General features: G+C 36.7%; 1 protein-coding gene across 1 annotated transcript in view; it reads left to right on the top strand.

Moving 5' to 3' along the window:
* NEB (nebulin) overlaps positions 1–13529 on the top strand; it is a 185635-nt gene that overhangs the window by 38594 nt on the left and 133512 nt on the right. Inside the window, exons 32-39 of the mRNA XM_016151113.2 lie at positions 12–119; positions 1983–2294; positions 2400–2606; positions 4703–4807; positions 5519–5626; positions 7430–7741; positions 8708–8914; positions 12249–12353. Of these exons, the coding sequence (XP_016006599.2) occupies positions 12–119; positions 1983–2294; positions 2400–2606; positions 4703–4807; positions 5519–5626; positions 7430–7741; positions 8708–8914; positions 12249–12353 (1464 nt within the window). The remainder of the gene's footprint in view (positions 1–11; positions 120–1982; positions 2295–2399; positions 2607–4702; positions 4808–5518; positions 5627–7429; positions 7742–8707; positions 8915–12248; positions 12354–13529) is intronic.

Below are 13529 nucleotides of genomic sequence, written 5' to 3' on the forward strand. Positions count from 1 at the left end.
TTTTCTTTCAGAATATGTACAAAGCAGACTTGAAAGATTTGAGCAAGAAGGGATATGACCTGAGAACCGATGCAATTCCCATCAAAGCTGCCAAAGCTGCCAGGCAGGCAGCGAGTGATGTAAGTCCAGCTGGTAGTCACCTGTGTGTAGCTAGAAGATGTGGGTGGGGTGGACTGGTTATCTAAAAGTTGCCACATCTGCTGTCCCAGACTGGAAGCAACTCTGATTGAAAACTATTTAGAAAGGGAGGTTCCCTAAACTGATCTGAATTCCTTGGAGATAAGGATTTGTATAACCTTAACTGATCAGTTCTAATCAAGCACCCTTATTTAAAATTCTCATCTATATTTCTGCACAAATTCACGTTATTCTTCTAGTGGAAATAAATAAGTTACTTATTGTTTAAGTTATAGTAGTCTCTTATTGGTAAAATATTATCTCAAAACTTGCTTAACTTATTTGAATTTCCTCTTTCCTTCTCTCTTTTTACTTCATTGCTTCCACACATGAATGCATTGGCCTCAAGTTTCATAGCCCCTATAAGTCAGCCATTAGGTTCTGTTAAAGTTAGGAACTTTGTTTCTGTTGCTATCTTACTTTATTTTTATTTTTTAAATTAAGTTTATTGGGGTAACATTGGTTACTACAATTGTATAATTCTCAGGTGTTCGTTATCATTTGACACCAGTATATTCTATTGTGTGTTTACCACCCAAAGTCCAGTTACCCTCAGCTACCATATATTTGACCCCCTTTACCCACTTCGCCCTTCCCCTATCAGTCTATATTTGACTCTTTTTATCCCGTCTACCTCCCCCCTCCTCCCCAACCCCACTAGTAACCACTAGTCTCTAGTCCATGTCATGAGTCTCTTTGTCCTGCTCGTTTGCTGCTTTTAGGTTTATATCTCACATATAAGTGATATCATTTTCTGTCTGGCTCGTTTCCCTTTTGCTATCTTACTTAACCCAGCCGTGAACTGAAGTTGCTTTGCTCTTTGAGAATTAAATAAAATTGACTCAAGCCCCAACCTGTTGTCCTATAGGAAGAGAGGTACCCTCCCCATGATTGCTACAAGTATTCTGAGGTCTTTGTTTTTCAGTCACCTCTGTCTCCTGGTTTGCACAAGATGGTTTTGCTCTGGCTTACCCAGGCTCCCCTTCTCTGGATTCACTTCTCTTTCTGCTCTGCCTGATCCAGGGGTGGAACATGGCCCCTTCCTTTAGATTTCCTCCCAGGTCCCAAGCACAACTTTACTGATTATTTGAAATAAAGTTGACATTGCACCAATGTAACTACGTGACAATTTACTAAGAAATGCCCATGTTCCAAAGGCCTTGCCATCCAGAATTTCTCCTCCATCCACTCCTACCCTGACATACACACAAACCTTCCCTCACATTTCACTTCTCAGTTTCCCAGGTGTCTTCCCAGGTCTCCCCAAGAAAGCTCAGTTCTTCTCACTTTATTATTCAGAGCTCTCTTTGATTGTGCAAAGGCTCATTAAAATTCTATTACTTCTGCTGCTGCTACTACTACTACTACTACTGCTACTACTACTACTACTACTACTATGACTATGACTACTATAATTCTACTACTAATCAAATAGCCAACTATTTGAGATCTTCTTTAGCAGCACAATGGAATTGGTAGAGATTGTGAAATATTTATGTTTTCATTTGTCTTTTCAGTGTCTAAATGGGAAGGAATTTCCTTTACTTTGTCCCTGATATGAATTATGGTAACATCCCCACCCCAACCTCTTTTGGGTAGCAGAAACAGCTACAGATAATCAAATGGGCTTGAAATAACACTTTAATTTTACCCTGGCTACATTTCAAAGTATATACAAGTGAATAGCTAATTATTTGGTTGTTGGAGTAATTTCTGGGAAGCTCAATTATTTCAAATCATGGTCTCATTGTTCAGTAAAATCCTTATTACTACATTTAAAATAAGGCCACCTTTGTTCCTAACAGGTTCAGTATAAAAAAGATTATGAAAAAGCCAAAGGGAAAATGGTTGGTTTCCAAAGTCTCCAGGATGATCCTAAACTGGTTCATTATATGAATGTAGCCAAGATACAATCGGAGCGGGAGTATAAAAAAGACTATGAGAAGACGAAGACGAAATTTAGCACACCCCATGATATGTTCAACGTTGTGGCAGCTAAGAAAGCTCAGGATATTGTCAGCAATACCAACTATAAGCATTTGTTGCATCATTACACCTATCTGCCCGACGCTATGGACCTGGAGTTGTCTAAAAACATGATGCACATACAGAGCGATGTAAGTGACATTTATTCCACAAGGTAATCCCCCTCTAACGTCAGAGGCTGTTTGAGAGAACCCCTTGTCTGGGGTGCTCACTCCTCGTTTTTCCCTTTGCTACAGAATGCCTACAAGGAAGACTACAACACCTGGATGAAAGGCATCGGCTGGATACCTATTGGGAGTCTGGATGTAGAAAAAGTTAAAAAGGCAGGTGATGCCCTGAGTGAAAAGAAATACAGGCAACATCCAGACACTCTCAAATTTACCAGCGTCATGGACTCGCCAGTTATGGTCCAGGCAAAACAAAACACACAGCAAATCAGTGATGTGAGTATAATAAAGGATACAAAGGATGGGGGGAGGCTTTAATAAAATAAATATCAATTCTTTTTATCATATTCTTCTGAACCAGTATTTTTCCTTTTGTAATTAATTTATCTAATTTAAAATTAATAATTACAATTATTTTTAGTTTGGGGCTAATCTTTACTTTTTCTTCTATCTAGGTTTTTACCTTCCTTTAAAAAAACTCATCCTTTTTAACTGCTTTGAGATACCATGTTATTGGATTAATTTGACATGGTACAAAAAGTTCTCCCCCTGTCACACATGCACACACAAAATTCAAGCTTAAATCCCAGACACTTTATTGTGGCAAATTCATCATATTCAATGCTATATTAAGTTCTTCATATTTTGTTTTCACAGATAACACAGGCAAATAATACACATGGTATATGATTTTGCTCCTCGATTCATCATATACAATTATTATAGACTTTTTCTTTTTACTTATGTCTTGGTAGAGATTAATGTATTGTTTGCCTGCCTGTCCATGAGCTATGTATATTATCTGGCTAAAGTCAAATCTAAAGGAAAGTTTCGTGTATAGAAGAGTTAAAGGGACATCAAAAGCGTTCATTAATTCATTGAATGAATGTTTTTGAACATTTCATGTGCCAGGCACTGTATTATGTGCTGATGGTATAAAGACTAAATATATGAGGATTAGTGGGATGTAGGATATAACAAGGATAAAAGACAAGAGTGTAAGACAAAGGCATATATAGAAACAGCATTACCATATGAAGAGATGAATGCTACAGGAGAGGCATGTCTAAGTAAGTACAAGGAAAGTGGGTGACCACCTACCAGAGTGTCCCTGGCAAATAAGGAAGGGACTCATTCCTGACAAAAGGAAAAATATAATGACAATCAAGAAGTAATAAAGGGAAGGGTTCAGAATTGTAATCTGATCATTGAGGGCTTGTATACTAATTTAATTTCTGCACATTATGGGTTAGGTAATAAGAGGTATTGAACATTTTTAGTCCGTGGAGTTGCATTATAAGGTTTATGTCTTAAAAGATAATACTACAGAGACTATATTGGAGGGAGGAGAGAGTGGAGGCAAGGAGACTATTTAGAAAGCTGTTACAGATATTTAACAGACTTATTTGGACTTGAACTAAGATGATAGCAATGGGAAAAGAGATTTTTAGAAGTTATAATTAATAAGATTCTATGAATGCTTAGATATGGTTTCTAAAGGCTGTTAGGAAGTAAAGATAGCTCTTGGATTCCTAGAAAAAAATTATTTAGTATTTGGGGGTTCATTTAGATAGTAGCCATTTCAGACTTTCCTTGTGATACATACACACAAGTTTACATTTGATATTCCACAAAGACATGCTGGGAAATGGAAGTATATGCGAAAACAATCAAGAGATCGAAAATCTACTTGTGTTTCCGTTTCTGGTTTAGTTTTAGAAATTAAGCAGTTTCTTTCTTTTCCATTACCAAGAGGAGGATACAATACAATTTCGACATCATATACTTTGATATCTTTCAGGCATCTTTAAAATGACAAAATCGGGTATATATGAAGTGATAAACTTTTTGAGTATACTGGTGTTATATATATAATAAGCACCTTCACATAATGAGAAAATTATTAATGCTTTTACTGATATAATTATAATTGGAAAGTTTTTAGCAGAAATGAAAGACTCATTCTAACTACCATTTTTTTCCTCTAAGAATAAAAAGCCAAAAACAAACAAAACAATACTTTAAGAACTATTAACTCTACTATCAAAGAATGAACTTTCTGACTTTGGTGAATTCTTTATTCATGTTAAGGTCTCACATTTGAACTTATTTTTTATTCATCCCTAGCAGTCAAAGGTTTCTATTTTCTTAATGATTTTTAAAATCTCAGTTTTAATACACAGAGTTGTTGAGTCTTCCTAAAGATGGCAAGATGCTCGAGCTTCTTTAAAATAAGAAAATGCTTTCCTATTTTTAAACAATAAAAATAGTAGTGGCTGGTGCTAGGAATAATGCCTTTAAGCACGTGGTTTATGTATTTTCAGTTTTGAACTGTCCATAATGCATTTTATTTTTGTGACTGTGTGTTGCAGATCTTATACAAAGCTAAAGGAGAAGATGTGAAACATAAATATACCATGAGTCCTGATCTTCCTCAGTTTCTCCAGGCCAAGTGCAATGCTTACAATATAAGTGATGTAAGTAGGATCTTCAATGGAGTGTGAAATCCAGACCTGATAATAAAATAATAGAATGTTACAGTATGATGAAAATAATTATTTAGGTCAGTTTCCCACATAGGCCCTGTTGGAGCATATCCTATGATGGTGGTTCTGTACCTCTTGAGTTAGCTTTTTCAAATGTAGGATAACTCTAAAGGGTATAACATTCTTCTTTATGTAGGGTTCAATATCTATTTCTCTAAAACTTCTACTTAGTTTTCCTAGTTTTGCATGTGGAAGAGGTGGTTATCCTCCAGAAAAACAAAAATAAATGAAATCTCCCCGCCTTTTTTTCTTTTACAACAACCCTAAAATTTCTAAAGCTAACCACTGGTCTTCTCTTGACCTTCTTTATATAAGACTGAACAACTTCATTTTCTCCAGATGGTCTTTACATACCGTGGATTCCAGAACTTTTATTATGCTTCTATGCATCCATATTGATTTCTCAGTATCCCTCTTCAATATGCATCAACACCAGATTTGGATGAATAATTAATGTAGAGTCAATAATTTCATGCTACACAAAGTGTGACATTTTGCTACCACAACTTCCTAAAACTGCATGTACTATTGGCGATCCTTTTAGCTTACATCTGGAAAGGAACAAAGCAATCCCAGCAGCTAAGGAACCACTTTAGCTGATTAATACATACGTGCTGACATCCTTTTTATTTTTCTGTCCAGGTCTGTTATAAACGAGATTGGCATGATTTAATAGCCAAAGGCAACAATGTGCTGGGGGATGCTATTCCCATCGCTGCAGCCAAAGCGTCAAGAAACATTGCCAGTGATGTGAGTAAACATTTTAGGTGAAATCTGGGTGATTGCCTTTTTAAAAAGTAATCAAATGTGTGCTTGTTTAAAAGATGCCACATTGAAAACAATATGTTGAATTAATAACATTCGAATTCCTTGCAAAATATTGTCTTGAGGACCTGTCACTTTTTTTAATGTTTTGTGATTCTTTTCAGTTGACCCCACATGGTAGAGCTGTCGTAAATCTGACAGCAGCTTTCTCCCCTAATTCATAGCACAAATTACCTTTACTGACACTTTCCCTGACAGCCCACATTTATTTTTAGTGAGAACACCCTGACACTAACATATTAATTCAGATGCCTGCCTGCATTATAATTGTATTAAGAAGATGGAAAAGATGTTGCATAAAATGTACAGATTTTATAAACCAAATGGGAAAAAAACCACTTCTCTGAAATGTAATTTTGACTTCTGTAAATTAATGCCCATTTCATCTGTCACTTAAAAAAGTATATACTTATTCTTCTTCCCATCATCAGAAAACAAAATTTTCAAAAAGCACCCATGCTCTACGGACTTCGCTGTCACACACTACTCCAGGTGCTACAATCTTGATTTGAGAAGGGAAGAAAGAAACCACCCATGTGTGCAGACCACATGGAAGATAGGGGTGTAAAAATTCTGCAGCTTTTCTTGTAACGCTGGTACTGAAAATGTGTTTCTCAAAAGTTTGCACGTCACTATGAAATACATTTCTAGTTAAAGGAAAAGGTGGAAATCTAAAGTATGACATTATCTTTTTTTTAAGCACTTGCACAGAGCTTTTTCTAACATGCCTGGAGATTACTCGATAATCCATTTGCTTGCTAAACTCTTGTTGATAAATAGGTGCTTAAAAAGCAGGAGCAGAGAGTGTCTGTAGAGCTTAGGTGGATTTGAATTCTTTCATGTAAAAATGAGGTTTTGACCTATTACAGACAGTATAACTTAAAGTATACGCCATTGCTGATTCCAGCAGGGAGAGATTTTGGACAGCAGAGCTTCTGTGGTTAGGATTTACTAACTGGGAAAACTTACCGAGGTTCCTGCCCTTACCATAGTTTCTTAATTCATCTGGAGTTGCTTTGGTAGTACGTGTGCAGAGTAACTGCTGAGAAATGGAGTGTATGAAGGCCCAGGTGGGTAGCTGAGTCTTCACCCACCACCACCTAAATTGACACCACTTAGAAAAGCAAGAGTTTTTGTTTTAACCCTATTAGGTCAACCTGAGAAAACAAGCACGGTAATGTTTTCCACTCTCCACCCCAAGGAGATCTGAGTGTAAATGTCTCACAAGTAGAGCTCTTTAGAGTTTATTCTGTACCTGTTTCATGCATGTCACTAGGCTAATCACAAAAAAAAAAAAAAAAAATGGAAGATTTCTCAATCATTTCTAATATTCCATGATGTGAAATAACATAACGGAATAGGAAAATTCACATCCGTGGAAGACCAAAAGATAAAAGTCTTGAATTTGGAATGTGTCATGTTTATATTAAGTGTGAAAATTCAGCTGGCTTTAAATAAAGTTCTATATGCAAATCATCTTTCGGATTAATAGCAAAGAAAAGAAACAGGTCCTGAGTTTATCACGATACTCATTTGTAACACAGCCAGGATGGAAATAAATACTTTAACTCTGAACTTTCTGAGATATGTGTGAAGAGGTATAGTTGCATTTCTTGTACAATGTTCCAGAAAGTCACAATATTCTGAGTGCCTTTGTGTTTGAATATAATTGCTACACCTGATATTATCAATGCTTAGAACTTTGCTAACCAAATTCTGCCTCTGCAGTATAAATACAAGGAAGCTTATGAAAAGTCAAAAGGAAAGCATGTTGGCTTTAGAAGCCTCCAGGATGATCCCAAGCTGGTCCACTATATGAATGTGGCGAAGTTGCAGTCTGATCGTGAATACAAGAAGAACTACGAGAACACCAAAACCAGCTACCATACCCCTGGGGACATGGTTAGCATTACAGCCGCAAAGATGGCCCAAGATGTTGTCACCAATGTCAACTACAAACAACCAATACATCATTATACGTACCTACCAGATGCCATGAGTGTCCAGCACACCAAGAATGCCAATCAAATTCAGAGTGATGTAAGTATATATTACAGAACAGACCCAGAGATGTTGATGCTTAAGGAATGATCATTTCTTCCTATTTTAGTGGATTTCACATACAACAATAAGATATATGAAAAATGTACTTTAAAATGAACGATCATTATTGAGAGACTAACAAAGGCACGGTAGGCCAGCTATGTTTGTGCTGGCTTTCTGTGCTCCTATTGTAATCGCTGGTATTGTCATTATTAACTTCTGGATCAAAGATAAAACCATATTCCAGTAAGTATATAAGCCACCTTGATTCTCAACAGGTGAAAATGGTTGCTCCTGGCAGGCCTGCTTCAGTTATCAGGTGATATGTATAATGCAAAATATGAGCATTCTCTACTCTTTCAGAATTCAGGAAAGTTATTTTTAACTTTTTTAAACTCAAAGTTGCATTCTCATGCATGTATGTTCATGTAATGCGTCATCTAAAATGAAATGGGAAGACTGATTGTGACATGGGGAGCTATGTGGCATCTTTAACACTCAGGGTTTTTCCTTCTTGCAGGAGGCAGATTTCTAAAAGACTCATCCTCTGTAAAGACAAGAAATGGTGTTCACTTATTATTGCTCAATGAAAATTTCTCTCCACAACTGAGAATAGCCTAGATAGACAGTATGAGTAAAATTCAAAGTTCTGGAGTTTTCAGTTAAATTGGAAGGAAAGCCCAATTTATTCTCAAAAGGGACACAGTATTTTTTAGTGATATCATGAAAATATGTAGCCTAGATTCCCCCTGTGTTGTATACTGCAGTGTAACAACAGAACTGCCTTTTCTAATTACCAGATTCTGGGTTAGAAGCTCTGTGGCAGACATGACCAAAAGCTCCTTTACGAACACAAGCATGCTTCAAGGGATGCTTTTCATTCCCCTGGGTAGAGCGGTAGATTTCAGAAACATCCCTTGACTATTCTCTAGGATACTTCCTCATGAAGTTACTCTTTTACAGAATGTATATAAAGACGAATATAACAGCTTTTTCAAAGGCATTGGATGGATCCCCATCGGTTCTCTGGAGGTTGAGAAGGTCAAGAAAGCAGGCGATGCTTTGAATGAGAGGAAATATCGACAGCATCCGGATACCATCAAGTTCACAAGTGTACCTGATTCCATGGGCATGGTTTTGGCTCAGCAGAACACAAAGCAGCTAAGTGACGTAAGTAGTTTCCTTTCAAAAGGGTTTGTTCAAGTCTATGACCATACTACCCTGAATAAGCCCAGTTCCGTCTGATCTCAGAAGCTAAGCAGGGTCAGGCCTGGTTAATACTTGGAAGGGAGACCAGGTGCTGTAGGAAGACCAGGTGCTGTCGGCATTAAAAAAGAGAGAGAGAGAGATTGTAAACTGACAAGTTCCTTGCAATCTGTGAGGTCAAACGAGGATTGCCTTGCCTTAAAAAAAAAAAAAAAGGGGGGGGGGTCGTTCAAGAATAACTCTGTGACAGAGCCACTCCACCATCCTTCTTAATTCAATATGTGAGGCTATGTCTATGTTACCAAATCAGCTGCTTTCAGAGGCATAATCAAAATGTTGTACTTGTGAAGCAACTTGTAACTTGATCATAGGGAGAACAGAAAAGGCAGAAGGAAGATGTTCCAAATTTGTTTTTTTCTCCCAAAAGTAGAGTCTTTGCTATTCATAAGCAGACCCCTGCCAATTGCAAACCAAGATATTTATTACTCTGAATTGCAACTGTTCTTAACTACACAGGGAGAAGGCATAATAATGTCCTAATGCATTTGCACAGTAGCTCCATGTTCTAGAGAGATGCCTCTGGGGAGGAGATAAGCAGGTTACTTTCAGAGTCATCCGGAGTCTCATTTCTGAGCCCAGGTCTATCTGGACTCCTATTCTTAGTCAGAGGCTAATTACAATGCCAGTGCTTCACCTCAGTTGGTAATTTCAGAGTTCTGTTAAAATACTTCCACCAGAAAAATAGAGGTAAGTAAAAAGCAAAGAAGGGAAGGCTTTTTTACTTACCTCTATTTTTAGCCCCAGATATTGGAAGGTGGGAAATGCTTTGCTGAGCTCAGATTTGAGGGTTATCTATGGATTTCATTTCTCAGGCCAATCCCTGCTCCCACATTATCACAATTATTTTGAGATTAAATCTACTTTAATAAATGATGTATATTCTTCCTATTTCTTTTGTACTAACGGAAATGCCACTGTTCATTGCATTTTTCCAGTTTGTTAGGAATACTGTATAATCACGAATTAAGTCCCCTGTCCCAACAAATGCCATCAACTACTACCTAGTTACTCAAGCCAGAAACCTGGCTGTCACCACTGATGCTTCTCTGTGTAAACCCCACATCCAAATCCTCTGCTGAGTTAGCTTCCTAAATCTCTCTCAGCCATCCTGTCAGAGCACCTCACTGTCTTTCAGCTGCCACCAACCCTAGTTCTGGCTTCTGTATCCCTCAGGTAAATAGCCTCATTAACCTGTTATCTGTACTTCCTGCCCAGCGGCACACACAAAACCAGACAGGCCATCTTAAAACATAAATCAATAAAACTTTTTGTGTTTTTTTTCAGTGACCCCTTTTTGTAGTGAAAGAACCAGAATTTAAGCACTGCCAACTAGAATTATGAATGAGCTTCAGAGTTACACAAACCTAAATTTCAATCTAAATTTGTTTTCATTTAACTAATTTGAGCCTCAGTTTCTTTATGTGGGAAATGGAGATAATATAGTTGTCATAGTGCTCAGACATGTTTGGCTCAGAAAATGACTGTCATGTATAAGCTATTTGATAAATCTAGTATATTATGACATATTATTGTTGAGAAAATTTTAACCACAGACAAATTAAAATAAAAATATAAGAAAGCAAGAGATAAAATATTTTTACTAAAACTCCACTAAGCTTCCTTTTGGATAACACATTTGAAATGTCACCATTGTACAATTTACAATAAAAATTCATTAAGATGCAAGTGTCTTAGATCTCACACGAGACTTTCGGTACTGACATACTAAAACAACTTCATTATACATTTATTTTTCATTCTTTGAGTCTCTAGTATACAATTAAAATAAAAATAAGGCTCCTAAAAGCTTATATTTTATTTTTTTTTAAACTACTACTCTTTCGTGCTTGCATGAGATGCACATATGCTAAAACTACTCCTCTTTCAATTCAGTATTGTATACTATAAAATTTAGGATGTTTTAATACTGGTAAGATGTCAAGTTTTTGGTGTAAAAAGCAATAGAGCAAGTGGTTTCCTTAGAGATCTACCATTAATAGCTTTTCTAACAATAAAATCCAATGAAACAATTCGATCCCATGTAAATAAAGTTTTAACTAAATTTAAAGTTGAAACTGACTTAGAAATGTTAGGTCATTTGGACCAAGTTAATACTTTATCTTTCTATGCTTTATTTTCCTTATTTTTAACATGATTAATAATAGCACCGACTTCATATAATTATAAATAATTATTTAACATTTACAAAGTGCCTGATCTATAGGGAAAAAAACCATAAATCACACCCCTCTTATACTTAAAACCACTTACTAACTGCTCCTTGAACTGAAAATAAAATTTAAACTTGTCGAGTTGGCTGAAAAGGCCCTCAGCTCTGTGGCCCTGCTCCCCTTTTTGTCCGATCCTCTGGCCTTCCTCTGCATACTTCAGTCCCGTGACATGGGCTGCCTTTGGTCCCTCAAGCTGGCCGTGCCCTTTCCAGACTCAGGGCCCTGGATGCTCTTTTTCTACCTGAACCCCTCCCCTTTCTTCAGTGTTAAGTCCTTAGGGAGACTTTGCTGACCACCCTTATTTCTTTCCTAAAGTTATTTTATTTACAACACATCACAAATTCTGCTCTATCTTATAGATTTTGTGTTTATTCTCTATCCCCTCTACTTGGCTCTAAGCTCCAAAAAGACAAGTCTGACTTTTCAGCCTTTCAACCTTTTAAATATAGAACCTACCACGTTACCTGGCCCACAGTGCTGTCCAATAAATATTACTGAAATGAGCAAATGAATATGTCTACAAACAGCTCCTCAGCATGATAGTTTAGGTATTTCCCCATACAGGCATAACTCATTTTGTTGTGCTTCACTTTTTTTGTGCTTCACAGGTATTACATTTTTTACAAATTGAAGGTAATACCTTCCACCAGCAAAAAGACTATGACTCACTCAAGACTCAGATGATTAGTGTTTTTTATCAATAAAGTATTTTTAAATTAAGTTATGAACATTTTTTTAGACATAATGCTGTTGCACACTTAATAGACTACAGTACAGTGTAAACATAACTTTTATGTACACTGGGAAACCAAAAAAATCATGTGACTTTCTTTATTGCAATATTCACTTTATTGCAGTGGCCTAGAACCTAACCCACAATATCTCTCGGGTGAGACTATTTATGGAAAAGCACAAATGATAGCCTTCCTTTATACAGGAGAGTATGCTGGATGAAACCTACATTATGTCAGCTAATGACATTTGCATGCTTCTTTCTTTGTTTTCAGTTGAACTACAAGGTGGAGGGGGAGAAACTAAAGCACAAGTACACTATAGACTCTGACTTGCCTCAGTTTATTCAAGCCAAGGTCAACGCCCTCAACATGAGTGATGTGAGTATTTGTCCTGGCGTCAGTCTAATATTGCTAATGTGGGCCTCCGGTTTCCAATTCTGGGTAACTGTAGCACTGAGAATTTTAAGGGGAATAAACTGAGCGCAGACTTTTTGATTCTCTGTTGGAAGAGGACATAGAGAAAATATGACCACCAGTTGGCCCAAGATCTGCACCTGGGCAATCGCAGGCTCCTCACCCTTTTCCCTGTTCTTAGAATGTATGTCCTGCCCATCATTTCCACAGCGGGAGCCATTTTCAAGGGCACGGCCTTGCGAGAACAATGTGCTGTTGAGACCATCTGGACAGTATATGTAACTGAATCCCGTTAAGGCCTCTATATAAACTTCTAGGATTCTGGTGGACAAGTGGGGAGATCTACTATGAGGCCACCTAAAACAAGCCTCATTTGAGTTCCCTTGCTTATTAAACCCGTACCTACCAATCTAGAGTGGTCTTCCTCTGTCTTTACTTTCTCTTCCCTCTGTGCACAGGGGCCAACCAACAGCATTCAGATTGGACTCATGTCATAGAATTTGAGACTAGAGGCTATCATAATATTTTGTTTAGTGCAGACTTTTCCAAACGGTGGACTATGACTCATTAGTAGGTTATAAAATCAATCTAGTAGGTTGTATTCCATTTTTTAAAAAAGTGGAACAAACTGGGATATACAAGATTGGGAAAATACAGTAGTGAGGAGTCATTCTTCCAAATGTTTTAGTCTCTCTTTTATCTCCAAATAAACATTTTTTGGTAGTGATTTCTATGCTTTTGATTTATTTAACTTTTCACCCTGCTTTTACAGATAATACTTAAACATTGAGGTTACTTAAAATTGGGTGCTACTACATCTAAATTTTTATTTTAGTATCCATATCTTTCTGTAATTTTAAATGCTTTATTATTTAAAAAATCAAGAAAACAAAAATATCACATGCTTATTATAGAAAAGTTGGAAATATAGAATATTATAAAAAATTAAAATCTATTAACTCACATTCAAAGCATTACTTTTCAGTTGCTTTGTTGTGCAAACATATACATTTTCAAAGCAGGTGAGATCATACTGTGTAAATAGTTAATGATTTTTTAATGAATCTGATGGATGCATAAAAGATGAACCAATAGCTCTAACTCCATGAATTCTCTTAATAGGGGTATATTATGACATGT

The sequence above is a fragment of the Rousettus aegyptiacus genome, unplaced genomic scaffold, assembly GCF_014176215.1.
Source record: "Rousettus aegyptiacus isolate mRouAeg1 unplaced genomic scaffold, mRouAeg1.p scaffold_m13_p_2, whole genome shotgun sequence".
Classification (NCBI taxonomy): domain Eukaryota; kingdom Metazoa; phylum Chordata; class Mammalia; order Chiroptera; family Pteropodidae; genus Rousettus; species Rousettus aegyptiacus.